General features: G+C 47.2%; 1 protein-coding gene across 1 annotated transcript in view; it reads left to right on the forward strand.

Moving 5' to 3' along the window:
- Window positions 1–17358, forward strand: part of ATP1A3 (ATPase Na+/K+ transporting subunit alpha 3) — a 128156-nt gene that overhangs the window by 52963 nt on the left and 57835 nt on the right. The window contains exons 2-6 of the mRNA XM_063942367.1: window positions 9026–9148; window positions 9827–9886; window positions 10560–10763; window positions 13078–13191; window positions 17116–17250. Coding sequence (XP_063798437.1) covers window positions 9026–9148; window positions 9827–9886; window positions 10560–10763; window positions 13078–13191; window positions 17116–17250 — 636 coding nt within the window. The remainder of the gene's footprint in view (window positions 1–9025; window positions 9149–9826; window positions 9887–10559; window positions 10764–13077; window positions 13192–17115; window positions 17251–17358) is intronic.

Consider the following 17358-nt stretch of genomic DNA (forward strand, 5'->3'; position numbering starts at 1 on the left):
GCCTGGGAGGTGCAGGGAGCCGGGTGATGCTGAATCCTTGGAGATGCAGGGAGCCGGGTGATGCTGAATCCTGGGAGGTGCAGAGATCTGATGGATGCTGAATCCTGGGAGGTGCAGAGATCTGATGGATGCTGAATCCTGGGAGGTGCAGGGAGCCGGGTGATGCTGAATCCTGGGAGGTGCAGAGATCTGATGGATGCTGAATCCTGGGAGGTGCAGGGAGCCGGGTGATGCTCTATCCTGGGAGGTGCAGGGAGCCGGGTGATGCTGAATCCTGGGAGGTGCAGAGATCTGATGAATGCTGAATCCTGGGAGATGCAGGGAGCCAGGTGATGCTGACTCCTGGGAGGTGCAGGGAGCTTGGTGGTGCTGAATCCTGGGAGGTGCAGGGAGCCGGGTGATGCTGAATCCTGGGAGGTGCAGGGAGCCGGGTGATGCTGAAGCCTGGGAGGTGCAGGGAGCCGGGTGATGCTGAATCCTTGGAGATGCAGTGAGCCGGGTGATGCTGAATCCTGGGAGGTGCAGGGAGCCGGGTGATGCTGAATCCTGGGAGCAGGGAGCCGGGTGATGCTGAATCCTGGGAGCAGGGAGCCGGGTGATGCTGAATCCTGGGAGGTGCAGGGAGCCGGGTGGTGCTGAATCCTGGGAGGTGCAGGGAGCCGGGTGATGCTGAATCCTGGGAGGTGCAGGGAGCCGGGTGATGCTGAATCCTGGGAGGTGCAGTGAGCCGGGTGATGCTGAATCCTGGGAGGTGCAGGGAGCCGGGTGATGCTGAATCCTGGGAGGTGCAGGGAGCCGGCTGATGCTGAATCCTGGGAGGTGCAGAGATCTGATGGATGCTGAATCATGGGAGGTGCAGGGAGCTGGGTGATGCTGAAGCCTGGGAGGTGCAAGGAGCCGGGTGATGCTGAATCCTGGGAGGTGCAGTGAGCCGGGTGATGCTGAATCCTGGGAGGTGCAGGGAGCCGGGTGATGCTGAATCCTGGGAGCAGGGAGCCGGGTGATGCTGAATCCTGGGAGGTGCAGGGAGCCGGGTGATGCTGAATCCTGGGAGGTGCAGGGAGCCGAGTGATGCTGAATCCTGGGAGGTGCAGGGAGCCGGGTGATGCTGAATCCTGGGAGGTGCAGGGAGCCGGGTGATGCTGAAGCCTGGGAGGTGCAGGGAGCCGGGTGATGCTGAATCCTTGGAGATGCAGTGAGCCGGGTGATGCTGAATCCTGGGAGGTGCAGAGATCTGATGGATGCTGAATCCTGGGAGGTGCAGAGATCTGATGGATGCTGAATCCTGGGAGGTGCAGGGAGCCGGGTGATGCTGAATCCTGGGAGGTGCAGAGATCTGATGGATGCTGAATCCTGGGAGGTGCAGGGAGCCGGGTGATGCTGAATCCTGGGAGGTGCAGGGAGCCGGGTGATGCTGAAGCCTGGGAGGTGCAGGGAGCCGGGTGATGCTGAATCCTTGGAGATGCAGGGAGCCGGGTGATGCTGAATCCTGGGAGGTGCAGAGATCTGATGGATGCTGAATCCTGGGAGGTGCAGAGATCTGATGGATGCTGAATCCTGGGAGGTGCAGGGAGCCGGGTGATGCTGAATCCTGGGAGGTGCAGAGATCTGATGGATGCTGAATCCTGGGAGGTGCAGGGAGCCGGGTGATGCTCTATCCTGGGAGGTGCAGGGAGCCGGGTGATGCTGAATCCTGGGAGGTGCAGAGATCTGATGAATGCTGAATCCTGGGAGATGCAGGGAGCCAGGTGATGCTGACTCCTGGGAGGTGCAGGGAGCTTGGTGGTGCTGAATCCTGGGAGGTGCAGGGAGCCGGGTGATGCTGAATCCTGGGAGGTGCAGGGAGCCGGGTGATGCTGAAGCCTGGGAGGTGCAGGGAGCCGGGTGATGCTGAATCCTTGGAGATGCAGTGAGCCGGGTGATGCTGAATCCTGGGAGGTGCAGGGAGCCGGGTGATGCTGAATCCTGGGAGCAGGGAGCCGGGTGATGCTGAATCCTGGGAGCAGGGAGCCGGGTGATGCTGAATCCTGGGAGGTGCAGGGAGCCGGGTGGTGCTGAATCCTGGGAGGTGCAGGGAGCCGGGTGATGCTGAATCCTGGGAGGTGCAGGGAGCCGGGTGATGCTGAATCCTGGGAGGTGCAGTGAGCCGGGTGATGCTGAATCCTGGGAGGTGCAGGGAGCCGGGTGATGCTGAATCCTGGGAGGTGCAGGGAGCCGGCTGATGCTGAATCCTGGGAGGTGCAGAGATCTGATGGATGCTGAATCATGGGAGGTGCAGGGAGCTGGGTGATGCTGAAGCCTGGGAGGTGCAAGGAGCCGGGTGATGCTGAATCCTGGGAGGTGCAGTGAGCCGGGTGATGCTGAATCCTGGGAGGTGCAGGGAGCCGGGTGATGCTGAATCCTGGGAGCAGGGAGCCGGGTGATGCTGAATCCTGGGAGGTGCAGGGAGCCGGGTGATGCTGAATCCTGGGAGGTGCAGGGAGCCGAGTGATGCTGAATCCTGGGAGGTGCAGGGAGCCGGGTGATGCTGAATCCTGGGAGCAGGGAGTCGGGTGATGCTGAATCCTGGGAGGTGCAGTGAGCCGGGTGATGCTGAATCCTGGGAGGTGCAGGGAGCCGGGTGATGCTGAATCCTGGGAGGTGCAGTGAGCCGCGTGATGCTGAATCCTGAGAGGTGCAGGGAGCCGGGTGATGCTGAATCCTGGGAGGTGCAGGGAGCCGGGTGATGCTGAATCCTGGGAGGTGCAGGGAGCCGGGTGATGCTGAATCCTGGGAGGTGCAGGGAGCCGGGTGATGCTGAAGCCTGGGAGGTGCAGGGAGCCGGGTGATGCTGAATCCTGGGAGGTGCAGGGAGCCGGGTGATGCTGAATCCTGGGAGTTGCAGGGAGCTCGAAACATCTGGTATTCTGCAGAAATTACAGTTTACAGTTCACTTTTTCTACTACTTTTTAGTAGGATAATGGAATACATTACAGATATTCTTATTTTCCTTATGTGATTCTGGCTCTTTACAAACTAGCCCAAAGGTAGGAGCCACTTCCTGTGGACATAAATCTAACATTCCATGGCCCTCATTCCGAGTTGATCGCTCGGTATTTTTCATCGCATCGCAGTGAAATTCCGCTTAGTATGCATGCGCAATATTCGCACTGCGACTGCGCCAAGTAATTTTACAATGGAGATAGTATTTTTACTCACGGCATTTTCATCGCTCCGGCGATCGTAATGTGATTGACAGGAAATGGGTGTTACTGGGCGGAAACAGGCCGTTTTATGGGCGTGCGGGAAAAAACGCTACAGTTTCCGGAAAAAACGCAGGAGTGGCCGGGGAAACGGGGGAGTGTCTGGGCGAACGCTGGGTGTGTTTGTGACGTCAAAACAGGAACGACAAGCACTGAACTGATCGCACAGGCAGAGTAAGTCTGAAGCTACTCTGAAACTGCTAAGTAGTTAGTAATCGCAATATTGCGAATACATCGGTCGCAATTTTAAGAAGCTAAGATTCACTCCCAGTAGGCGGCGGCTTAGCGTGTGTAACTCTGCTAAAATCGCCTTGCGAGCGATCAACTCGGAATGAGGGCCCATATTCCAAAAGTTACTACCTTGACCACATGTGATGAATATAGGAGATGAGTATCTCTTCTTTATCTCACAAGCACGCTATCTAAAATATCTCTATATCTATATTTCAAACAATTGAAAATTATCTATTTCAGTTATGATTTCTTCCTACACATCTCGCCCCAGTTATAAATAATAATCGTTATCTTGGTGCAATCAAGCTGTGGACTTTACACAGAGAACAGACGACAAAAGGACAAACAGATGTACTTGACTTACATGCTTTAGAACGGCTATCTACATAGGTTGGAAAAGGAGCAAGAAGGCAATTGTGCCCTGATTGATGAAGGGCAACCATGATTTCACTGCAGAAAGACTGCCAGCTTACTATGTCTACATTTTTCCCCATAATTCCTTGTTTATGGAAACGTGTGTAAAGTGGTTTGTGTGCAAATCGGCGCAGGATTCTGAAGAGCCGCAAAGGCATAATTGAAAACCAATTGAATCTATGTATTGGAAACCTTGTGCATCACAGCGAGGCTTCCTACACCATGTAAAGTCGTCTGTGTGCAAATCATCAAAGGATTCTGGAGAGCTGTAGAAGTGTGTCTTTACTAGCTGCAGTCATGCTGAATAATGGCTCTAGATGTACTTCCTGTATAGCAAACACTTCCTGTATAATAAGAGGATGACAATGATGCAACTTCCACCTACAGCATACATCTACATCCCCATATTCAACATAAAGAACAATAAACAGGTGTGTGGGTGAAACAGAGTGTAACAGGTGGTGTTTGTGGGGAAAGTGTGCAACAAAGAACAAACATAAACTAAAAAATGGGAGGTTAAGTAACGTAGTCCTGGAATTTTGGATTAGGAAAGGATATTCTCCCAGTCCTGCTGACAAAGGGGGCTTATGGTGTGCCTGCTGTCTGAATAGGCTCACTTAAGCGCTTTGAGTCCTATTGGAGAAAGAGCAATAAATAAATAAAAGTATTATTATTACTGTTGGTCAAGGGCACAGAACTGTGCTGCACCCCAAATGGAGCTTCTTTAGTGGAGTCATTGTCCATGATGAGGGGTGAGGAGAGGTATTAACCCCAGTCTTATGCTAACTGGAAAACCTATGAGCGGTTCAACATTACCGTCCAATATATAAAACTGCAAAGGGAAATTTGTGGATTGGAGCATGGTCACGCCCATGGTCACCCTTGGTACTAGTGTGAATTATTATTTTGATGGCATTATTTATCTCCTTATCTATTATGGTAGTAAATATTTCACTCTTTTCAGCCCTGAGGTCAATACTTTTGCACCGGAGACTTGTGTCTGGGGTGTTTTATGGCCGACTGTTCACAATGTGAAGTCGGTGCAGTGGGCTGCTGTAACGTGGAGTGTAAGGTTAGCTGTGATCAGCTTTAGGCTTGGACCTGCACAAGTGTGCTAAATTATTTTGTTTCCACAAAACTTGTAGTGTTTATTGAAAACAGGACATTTGTGGCATTCATAAGACAGCCACATTTCACACATGTAAAGTTGTCTGTGTGCAAATCATCAAAGGATTCTGGAGAGCTGTAGAAGTGTGTCTTTACTAGCTGCAGTCATGTTGAACAGTGGCTGCAGAGACACTTCCTGCATAACAAACACTTCCTGTATAACAAGTGGATAGCAATAATGCAACGTCCACCCTGCACATACAGCATACATCTACAAGATGCTTTGTTGTGTTGTTGTACCATTGCTAGTCCTGTAACTAAGGGGGAGATAAAGTTGAGATGATGCATATAGTAACCAATCAGATTCTAGCTATCAGTTATCTAGCACAGCAGGTTGCAATGAGCAACTTCTCCACTTTATCTCTCTTGAAGATTTGATACATCTCCTCCTCAATATTGTCATTCCTCCACTGTCAGCTGAACATCAGGGCATCTAGCTGATGATGTGCAAACTCCATGAGCATTTGGAGTAGAATTTCAGCAGCTATTGGCTGTAATTCAGCTGACATACAGTACCTGGCAATGCATCTCTTTTACACGTAAAGATTCCGAATTCAGAACATTACCAATGCAAGATGTATAATAGAATTTTGGCCTTTTGTTCTGCTGTTGACCTATTAAAAAAAAACAAATTAAACTAAATAATGTTTAATGAGAAATGAATGAGCAGCCACCTCGATGACAAATGACTTTTGATGAAGATCAGAGATTTTTGACTGAAACAGAACGTGCCTGCTGCCTAGTCCATTTAAAGTTGCAGGCAATATTCCAGTTTATCCCCCCTGAAGTCATTATAATAGGTTATTCCTTCATCCTCTATCTCCGAGGTTTGTCTTTCTTCACTTTCACCCCACGTCTTTGTATCATTTTGCCACGCTTCCCCTGATTTGTGTTGTGTGAACTGAGATCTACTGTATGTATGTAATCGCCATTTCTATAATCGCCACTGATTATTATTAAATTACCTTAATTTATATTTTAAGCAATTAGCAAATAGTTTTTGGAATATTATTAAATTAATCTGTTTTATGGCCCTCATTCCGAGTTGATCGGTCGCAAGGCGAATTTAGCAGAGTTACACACGCTAAGCCGCCGCCTACTGGGAGTGAATCTTAGCTTCTTAAAATTGCGAACGATGTATTCGCAATATTGCGATTACTAACTACTTAGCAGTTTCAGAGTAGCTCCAGACTTACTCTGCCTGTGCGATCAGTTCAGTGCTTGTCGTTCCTGGTTGACGTCAAAAACACACCCAGCGTTCGCCCAGGCACTCCCACCGTTTCTCCGGCCACTCCTGCGTTTTTTCCGGAAACGGTAGCGTTTTCAGCCACACGCCCCTGAAACGCCGTGTTTCCGCCCACTAACACCCATTTCCTGTCAATCACATTACGATCGCCGGAGCGAAGAAAAAGCCGTGAGTAAAAATACTTTCTTCATAGTAAAGTTACTTGGCGCAGTCGCAGTGCGAACATTGCGCATGCGTACTAAGCGGATTTTCACTGCGATGCGATGAAAAATACCGAGCGAACAACTCGGAATGAGGGCCTATGTTTCTTACATAGGGGTCTATTTACTAAGCCTTGGGTGGAGATAAAATGGACGGAGATAAAGTACCAGCCAATCAGCTTCTAACTGTCATTTTTCAAACCCAGCCTGTGACATGGCAGTTAGGAGCTGATTGGCTAGTCATTTAACTCCGTCCACTTTATCTCCATCCAAGGCTTAGTAAATAAACCCCATAGTCTGATAAATCTATATAAAAACTAGACACTCCACTCTCTATACAACTCCAAGCGAGCTCTCTAGACCCACTCCTTCTTTAAACCCAGCCATCTGTCATCCTAACCCTCTGTTCCAGATTTACTACCCAGTCTGTGTCACCCATGTCTGTCTGCCCCTCTCTTTAATAGGCCCATTTATTAACATTATTTTTACTAAAATAATGTGAAAAAGCGTTTTTTCACACCCTTTTCACATTATTTTAGTATCACGCCAATGTATTAAAGGGCATTTGGAGCAGTTTTCATGAAATCACTTTTTTTTAGTAATCCACATCACATTCCCCATACTTATAATGGGAAATGCGATATGGGCAAATTTACTAAAAACTTTTTTTTGAATAAAACACATCTCAGATAATCTCAATGTCCTGTGATAAAGCTCAGGCTGGCGAGATCACAGGATAGCACTGCGATAGGCAGGCATTTGCCCAGCTTTCTCTGCCCCTGGCAGAGAAAGCTGAACGGAGACCTAGCTCCAGTGATCAGCTATGTGTGTCCGATGAACACACAAGCTGATCAAAGTGTAAAAAGAAGAGAGAAAAAAGAAAAAAGACCCCACCATACTTACCAGTCCAGGGAGCCGTTGTCCGCTGCTCCGGTGAGCGCTGCTGGGCGCCAAGTCCCCCATATGCTGTGCTGTGATCCCGGTGCGGTAAAGTGATGCTGCAAAGCAGCAGCGCACTTTACAGCATCGGGGGTTACCGCAGCACACAGGATCTGGCGCCCGGTGGCCCAGCAAGAGCAGCGTGGACTGGCAAGTATATTATCATGTGGGGGGTCCACGGTGTGGGGGGTAGTCGCGACATGGGGGAGTCAACCGGACGGCGGCGGGGGCGGCACATGCTCTCTCCCTGCATGCGATAATTGATACATCCCTGCAAGTTTGGGCGATGTTATCACACCATCCAAGGATGCGGATGGTGATAAATAGGCCCCTTAGAATGAAAGTTCTCACAAACAGGGCCCTCTCCCCTCATGTGCTTTTCCTTCTCTTAAACTGGGAATACACTATACGGTTATATGGCAGATCATCTGCTGTATTGTAACTTGACACATGCGCAGTGCACACATGCTCAGATTACTGTTAATTGCTCAACTGCTAAATCATCGGCATAGCGTACAGCGCTGAACCAGGCACATAGTACAGTCACAGTTTTCCCACTTTCACAGAACTTTGTGACCTGTGGCACTGTCCATCAATGAGATTACAGACGGAAAAACCTGTATTTTAGGCGGTATCCGGTCTTTAGATTGACAGCACTTAGGTCGATACTCATTAGGTCGACCACTATTGGTCAACATGCATTAGATCGACATGGTCACTAGGTCAATATGGCAAAGGTCGACACGTGAAAAGGTCAACATGAGTTTTTCACTTTTTTTTCTTCATTTTTTGAACTTTTTCATACTTTACGGACCACTTAGATGATGACTGGGAAAGGTAACCTTTGCCGAGCGCAGCAGTAGTGGAGCGAGGCACCTTGCCCGAAGCATGGCGAGCACAGTGAGCCATGTGAGGGGACACGGTGCACTAATTGGGGTTCACGGTCACTCTACGAAGAAAACGACACCAAAAAAATATTAAAAAACTCATGTCAACCTTTTTCCTTGTCGACCTTTTCCATGTCAACCTATCTGATGTGTCGACCTAGTCACTCTTGACCAATAGTGGTCGACCTAGTGACTGTGGACCTAGTTACTGTCAACCCAATGATCCACACCCATTTTAGGCAGTTATTTGATTCCAGGGGTGACCCAACCTCTATGTTTTTGTAGGGCATTACCAAATTTAGGGTTCCCAAATCCCTGATTACCTGGTTCAGAAGGACATATCTCATTTTACTTGAAAGCAATGCCTGCTTTTACTGTTACTCTTGTCTGTTTTATGTCATTCTTTATGATTGCTGGGTAATCCTGTTGCTTTTGGAGTCACCTTATTCAACGTTATCTTCTACATTTATAATGGTGTCTTGTGCCCAGGAATCGTGTATAATTTAGTTGTGCTGGAAGTTATTATATTTCCTAAAGAAGAAAGATTAAATAATAAGTAAAGCAGCTCTAGGAAGAAAAACTTGACTTCCAGCAAGAAAAGGGTGTTGCCCAATCCTCCAAAAGAGAAGGAAATTGAAATATTGTAATATATATTGGTAAATTGTTTAATGATAATTTCTTGTTTGCTTCTTACAGTACGGCCGGTCAGACAGTTATCGTGTGGCCACCACGCAGGACAATAAAGATGACGAATCCCCTCACAAGGGGAAAGGGCCAACCAAGAAAGAAATGGATGAACTCAAGAAAGAGGTGGCCATGGTGAGTCAGGGGTCCGAGATGGTCATGGAGGAGAGATGATAGTAGAGGGAAGCTGGTCATCTATGCTCGTACTGTACATGCCACACCAAGGTTTAGCACTTCCTGGCTTACACTGACTGAGTTTTGGACCCCTGTATTCTCTAAGAGTGCTGTGTGGCTTCACGTGAGCATAATATGATCACTTTATGGTGTACCTCATATTTCAGTGATGTCACTGGTTCCTAGTGATTCCATAGGCCGCATTCTCAGGAATATGGCTGCTTCCACTGTGTGTGGGCAACGGGTAAGTTTTAAGCCAGCAATTTGTTTTAAACAAAGCCACTGCCAGCTATGGGAGAACCCTTATTTTATATACCCCCCGGTTTATAAAATAATAGCAGATCAAATCCAGTCTCCCCCACAATAACAAATTCACCCCGTATATTTATACTTTGATATGCAGCATGGTGGAGAGATAACATTAGGGGGCACAAACCAATTTCCACTCCTGTACACCCGTCCCCAGCCTCTCTTAGTTTTAGACTTAGGTTTTTTGACAAACAGAACTGGAGGGTTGTGGGGACCTGTGGGGAGGGGGGCAGGGCAAACCATTATGTTTCCTAGGGTTTTCGATGTGAGAATATTGTGTGAGCTGCCTACTGGGTTTTACTAACTTGGTTTTGTTTCCTCTGCCCATAGACAGAGCACAAGATGTCAATAGAAGAAGTGTGCCGGAAATACAACACAGACTGCGTGCAGGTCAGTGGTATTGCCACACATCCTTGCAGGCTGGCCATTGATTTTAAAGTGTAACCGAACATGGGGCTAAATGTAATACTGTAGCTGTGAGCTGCCGGAGGGGCGGGACTTTGTGCGAATCTGCCCGTATTTTTAAAGTGCCAATCAATTACAAAGTTAATTTATCAAAATAAATTACAAAAGTTAATGACTTTACGCCATTTATTACCAGGATTTTTGTCCATTTCTAAAAACGGTAAGAATATGGTATGAGTTTGATCACCCCCTTCTTTTTGTGATCTATTATTTCAGGAAATGAGTTAATTAAAAAGACAAAAAAAAATTATATTTACGGATTCTTTATCTTTTGTGTCAAGTAATTTCAAATTACTTTAACTTGATTTTCTGTATGTAACCCCATGCAGCTTTTACTATCCACTTTGCTTTATCATTTGGTCTTTATCCTGTGCTAGCCAGAGCCAAGCTTTGTGCCGTAACCACAAGCAACAAAAATAACGCTGCCTAAGTATAGAATGTGTTTCATAAAAGTTGCACCAGGGTGCACATAGGTCAGCAAATTAAAGTTGGTGGAAAACGCCAATATATAGCTGATTTGTGATAGGAAAGTAACACCGATTTCTCTCTCTCTCCTCTAAGTGTTCTGGCTTATAATGTTTGTCTTCTGTCTCTACAGGGGTTGACGCTTAGTAAAGCAGCAGAGATTTTGGCCCGGGATGGCCCCAATGCCCTCACTCCCCCACCCACCACACCCGAGTGGATAAAGTTTTGCCGCCAGCTGTTCGGTGGATTCTCTATCCTGCTCTGGCTTGGAGCCATTCTCTGCTTTTTGGCATATGGGATCCAAGCGGGTATGGAGGATGATCCCGCAGGTGACAATGTGAGCAGACCAGTTCAAAGCTATCTCTCTGTATCTCTATGTTGTATCTCTGCCCGGCTCTGATACTCTCTGTGGTTTATGTGTGCCCGGCTCTGATACTCTCTCTGTGGTTTGTGTGTGCCCGGCTCTGATATTCTCTGTGGTTTGTGTGTGCCCGGCTCTGATGCTATCTCTGGTTTGTGTGTGCCCGGCTCTGATGCTATCTCTGTGGTTTGTGTGTGCCCGGCTCTGATGCTATCTCTGTGGTTTCTGTGTGCCCGACTTTGAGGGTATCTCTCTGTGGTTTGTGTGTGTCCAGCTCTGTGGGCATCTCTCTGTGGTTTGTGTGTGCCCAGCTCTGAGGGTATTTCTGTGGTTTGTGTGTGCCCGACTCTGAGGGTATCTCTGTGGTTTGTGTGTGCCCAACTCTGAGGGTATCTATGTGGTTTGTGTGTGCCCAGCTCTGAGGGTATTTCTGTGGTTTGTGTGTGCTCGGCTCTGAGGGTATCTCTGGGGTTTGTGTGTGCCCGAATCTGATGCTATCTCTGTGGTTTATGTGTGCCCGGCTCTGATGCCATCTCTGTGGTTTGTGTGTGCCCGGCTCTGATGCCAGAGTCTACGCGGGACATGAGCCAATGAGAGAGGACGGGGGACCGACACGTAGACTGCACACGGGCATCCTGCTCTATTAAATTGAACCTGCAAGTACTGGAAGTAGCAGGAGTGCAATTTAGAGAAAATGGGGGGAATTCAATTGTTTCTCCCCCTGGCTGCCACTAGATGGCGTCCAATGGATCAATTCAATTGTTGCTCCGTTCAGGAGCTCTGAGCCGCAGGGAGACACATTTCAGCCCCCCTGTGCTAGAGAGATGAAATGTGTGAAAAGTGACCCACACTTTTCACGATGACGCCCATTAGTTTAGTTGGGTTTAGCTGCTTTATGCGGCTAAGGGGTCTATTCAATTCTTGTCGGAATGGCCGACAAGTCGGAAAAACAGCATTTTCCGACTTTTTTAGGTCGAAAGTCCAGTGCCGTTTTTCCGACGGAAAACATGTGGATCGGCAGATTAGCAGCGGATCCACGTCTTTTGTCGAATTTGCTGGTGTTTCCAACAGGGTTTTGGCCCATTTTCGACAATGCCGATTTGACTTAAAAAAAAAAAAAAATCGGATCGGCAGTGTCGCAAATTGAATTTTCGGAACTGTCGGATCCTGTCCGTCGGAGAGCATCCGACAAGAATTAAATAGACCCCTAAACCCGACACTAACAGGCACGATCGGTCTGATAACGGGCATCAATTGAATATCCCCTGAAATCTCCCATCACTTTAGATGAGAGATAGGGCGGCGATATCAATTGCTTACATTTATGTGAAATTGAGATGGCCAAACATGGAGCATGCCACCCTGGAGATGGTTGATGGCGCGACCGATTGTTGCGATGGTGATTCGATGCTGTATCTTTGAATGGAGAACATAAATCTGCAATGCTGGCATCTTTTGTCCTCAGACAACTCCTGCGGTATTAACATATTTTCACCAGGAACGCAGCAAATAGTGTGCACGTCTGAATCGGGCCCAATGTTTGCTACATGCAAACACAGCCAGTATTTTACCTGCATGCAAAAAATAAATGCATTTGCACTCCTTGCATGGCAGAATGGTTAGTCTCAGGAGCAAATTGCTCCTTCTTGACTCCTTTTTATTTGCTCCTATCTCTGTGGCGATTCCTAATGGTTTTTGGCACCGGCCAACCTGCATAAACTGAAGGTTACTCAGGCTGGACCGCCAGATTAGGACATCCGGGTTCAGGAAGTCTGCATTCGGCAACACACCCACAGAACAAGACCTCTTCTGCACATGTACAGACCTCCAAACATCGTATTTGTACTCAGACCAAAGGGTTTGCAAATAAATATGAATTAGGCCCTAATTACAACATTCTGTAAAGATAAAACAAGAACATAGATTACAGATATGTAAAAAAATACATTTTCGACTCAGATTTTATTGCCTTTACAGTATTTGCAGCCATATTTCATAATTACAATGTAAGTGATGTCGCTTTTTATTAGTAGTATATGTTGTCAATACAATACAAAATATAGTACGGTGTCAAATATTGAATGTGTATAAATAAATGTGGGTAAATTTCATATACAGAAATGTATGCAAGTTTTGTTATTTGAATCCTGTCCCAGCTGTGCCCCGGCCTGTCCTTGCCGCCAACCGTAGTTACGCCTCTGATGACATCACTGTGCATGATCAAAGTATAAAATATCAACAATGACAGGGATTAGAATTCTCATCCTCTCTCTGCCTTTTTTCCTTTTAGCTGTACCTCGGTATCGTTTTGGCTGCAGTAGTCATCATCACCGGCTGCTTCTCTTACTACCAGGAGGCCAAAAGCTCTAAAATCATGGAGTCCTTCAAGAACATGGTGCCCCAGGTGCGTAAGGGAAACTCTGTGTGGTTACACCCCATTCCCAGCTCTCCGCTTCCCTCAAGTAGATGTTGTATAACTCATATAATATGAGCGGTGTAACCAGGGCTGGCAACAGAAATCTTGGGGCCCGGTACAGTGATATCTCTGGGGCCCCCCTCACATTTTTATATATTTCCCAGCTCCCCCATCCTAAAGCCCTGTATCCCCTCACCAATCCACTCTTACTCCAGGGAGTGACTCACCTGCACTGCACTCCCCAGTATCCAGACCCAAACATCACATGGCAGGTACCATGCGGCCCTCATACCCCACCAGAAGAGGCCAGCTCCTGTCACTCTGAGGCTGTGCCCACACCGCCTACTTCTCGCTGCCCTATTTGGACAAGACTGCTCACATCCCTGCCAGGCAGGAAGTGGCATATTCTTGGGGCCCCTTTGACCCTTGAGGCCCGGTACAAGTGTCCCCTTTGACCCCCCATGTCGCCGGCCCTGGGTGTAACCAGCTTGATGGTGAGCAAAGAAGAATATAAACATCTAAATACATTACTGTAGCACCCTGGAGGAAAAGAGTTCTACGATGCCAGGACTTCCTTTTCTTCAACGCTATGCTTCCTTCTTCCTCGCAATTTAGATTCGGGTTGGTATGAGAATATGGGTGACAGAGGGGCAATGGTAATGGCAAGGCTTACTCACCTACAGCTCAATAAACAATAGAACCTTTAACATTTTATTTTCTGGATTGAGAGGTTAAGGTAAGAAAAGGTAACTCAGAAATAATGCATTTGATCAGAGGCGACACCAGGTGTGGGTACACCCGGTGCGCACTCTGCATTACTACCCAACGTGCACCGTGTCCCCTCGCATGGCTCGCTTTGCTCATTACCGTTCCCAATTGTAGTCCACGTGGATCGTAAAGTATGAAAAAGTAAAAAAAAAAAAATAATAATAATTAAAACTCATGTCGACTTTTTTCCATGTCGACCTAGTGCATGCCAACCTATTGACCATGTCGACCTATTGACCATGTCGACCTACTGCATGTCGACCAATAGTGGTCGACCTAATGACTGTCGACCTAATGACCATAACCCCGTCACTGTGGTGTAGCCTTCCACACAGTAGTAATATAGTTCCTCATAGTATTTCAGTATTTTACATGACATTAAAGTGAAGTGGTGTCAGACGGGATGTAGTTATGTGACCGGCGGTCAGGAGACTGCCGTTCACAATACCGACGCCTACATCCTGCCGCCTCAAAATCCCAACAGTCGGCATGCCGACTAATAGGGACTATTCCCAGAGTGGGAATAGAACCTGTGGTGAGCGCAGCTCGCCACCGAGCCCCCAAAGGGCTTCATTGCGCTCGCATCCCCCCCTGCCGGCATTCTAATCCCCAGGATCCTGGTGTCGGTATGGTGACCGGTGGGATCCCATGCGCCGGTCGCCCATACCCAACCTGGGTCAGACAATGGTTCCTTTAAAAAATGGGCGGGGGAAAAGCAGATTCCGTAAAAACTTATTGTTTCCAGAAATTATGCTCCTTTATTAGCACAATAGTTGCCCAGACTAATACGTGCCGGCAATAGCGGTGTAGCTTCATACTCTTGTGTTATTTAAAATAACATTCCAGGGCTGGCTGGGATCTGTGGTTCCACAGAACAGTATCTAATAGTCTCAAAGTTTCCTTAATAGATTTATTGTTTGGGTAGGAAACAGGGCTCTCCTTTGTTCGGGGACAGGCTGTATACTGTATATGCACACTCTGCTGCTTTGTGGAAACATGGTAATGCAGGCTGAGTTCTGCAATTCCACACATCACAATAAGATTCTGACACACTCTTCAATTCCTGCATCAAACAAAATGGCTGATTCTTGGTGCATTCACTTGTCTCAAAATGGTTGTGTCTAACAAAACAATTCATTTAACTGTTGGCAGCTCTGGAACAATTCTTTCTTCTAGTGTGGTTGTTTCTTTTGTAATATGTACAACCTTTAATCACTATGTGCTTCTATGTCTTGACACTGGCTGGGGCTTGTAGTGCCATGCTGTTGCACAGTCTCAAACATCTTTTAGTATATTGGAGAAAGACTCACTCCCAATACCACTGTGCTGCTTATGCCTCTCTTTCTGCCTTTTTACCAAGGGAAATCTTGCCAGCTCACTGCTCTTAAAACTCCAATTAGCCTCCTGCTTGTCTATTCCTCAGCGGTAGCTTCTAGTTTCCCTTTGTGGAAAGGACCTTCCCGTAATCTACTGCGTCCAAGTCACCAACTATTTGGAATAGTAACCTGTGGCGGGCGAAGCGAGACACCGAGCCCGAAGCGTTGCAAGCGAAGCAAGCTTGCGAGGGTACAATGGTGCATAGACAAAACTAAATACCCTAAAACAAACTAAGAATGTATAAAACAGTAACGTGCTGTAAGGGCAATAGAGAACTTCCGCCCTCTCCTGCTGTCACTTCCTGGTTCTTGCCACGAAGCTAAAATAGACACAACCATTCCTCTTCTACTATTTCTGCAAACACCTCCTCCTAGGGTTAGCCATCAACCATGAATGATTCCAAATCATCAATGGTTTATGGCCGATGTAGAATTCTTTTGCCATTGATGGGGTAGACCCAGATGGTTTCCCTCCATTGATGGCAAGGTATGACCGAATATATATATATATATATATATATATTTATTTTTTAAGAGGTGGCGGCACACTGAGTATAGCACCGCCCCCTGACACACATGAAGCCCCACCCTGTGTTCTGATTGGGCCACGGGCCAGTCAATGAAAGAACAGGGATGACCATCGGTTGTGGAAACCATTGACGGCAACCACACTGATGGCCATCTCTACCTCCTACCCAAACTTTCCTTGCGCTCCGGCCAGCAATACTGTTTGGGGAGTGTCCTCCAGATCTCACAAGATTTGGTCTGAGATGTCTCTCTCAGTCTGGCCTTCTTTGACTGACAGCTGCATGAACCAATGACCAAACAGGAGCTGGAAAACCCCTGTGTACAATGCTTCCTGAACATGCATGATCTTTTAAAGGGGCCCATAGAGCCAGAACTCAGTAATCGCCATACAGTAAACAGAGCATCCCAGGGACCGCCATAAAGTTAACACAGCCTCCAGTGACCACCATACAGTACACACAGCATCACAGTGACCATCATAGAGAACGTTTTGTGACTACAAAGCACATCTGTATTTTTATATTGTTCTATCTCTGACATGTTTGTAACATGCTCTCAACCATGCTAATGGTTGCAACTATGGTGGTCATTCCGAGTTGTTCGCTCGCAAGCTGCTTTTAGCAGCTTTGCACACGCTAAGCCGCTGCCTACTGGGAGTGAATCTTAGCTTATCAAAATTGCGAACGAAAGTTTCGCAATATTGCGAAAAGACTTCTCTGTGCAGTTTCTGAGTAGCTCGAAACTTACTCTGCCAGTGCGATCAGTTCAGTGCTTGTCGTTCCTGGTTTGACGTCACAAACACACCCAGCGTTCGGCCAGACACTCCTCCGTTTCTCCAGCCACTCCCGCGTTTTTCCCAGAAACGGTAGCGTTTTTTCGCACACACCCATAAAACGGCCAGTTTCCGCCCAGAAACACCCACTTCCTGTCAATCACATTACGAACACCAGAACGAAGAAAAAACCTCATAATGCCGTGAGTAAAATTCCTAACTGCATAGCAAATTTACTTGGCGCAGTCGCACTGCGGACATTGCGCATGCGCATTAGCGACTGATCGCTCCGTTGCAAGAAAAAAATAACGAACGAACAACTCAGAATGACCCCCAATGTTTCTTGGGAATCGGATCTTGATTTGCTTTGTAAAATAATAATAATAATTATCTATACTATGTCTCAAATACATTAAAACATTGTAAGTTTGTTTTACCCATTTTATTCTATGTTCTTTATTTTCTCAGCAAGCTTTAGTAATCCGGGAAGGTGAGAAGATGCAGCTGAATGCTGAGGAAGTTGTGGTTGGAGATCTGGTGGAGGTTAAAGGTGGAGACAGAGTCCCAGCTGACCTTAGGATCATTTCCGCCCATGGCTGCAAAGTGAGTTCAGTTACATTAAGGAGCACAATTGCAATATCATGCCTGCCAGGAAAAAGATTGAAACCCCAAAATCAAATGTCCTCCTTAACTACTTTTAATCTGTGTTTA

The sequence above is a fragment of the Pseudophryne corroboree genome, chromosome 10 (genome assembly GCF_028390025.1).
Source record: "Pseudophryne corroboree isolate aPseCor3 chromosome 10, aPseCor3.hap2, whole genome shotgun sequence".
Classification (NCBI taxonomy): domain Eukaryota; kingdom Metazoa; phylum Chordata; class Amphibia; order Anura; family Myobatrachidae; genus Pseudophryne; species Pseudophryne corroboree.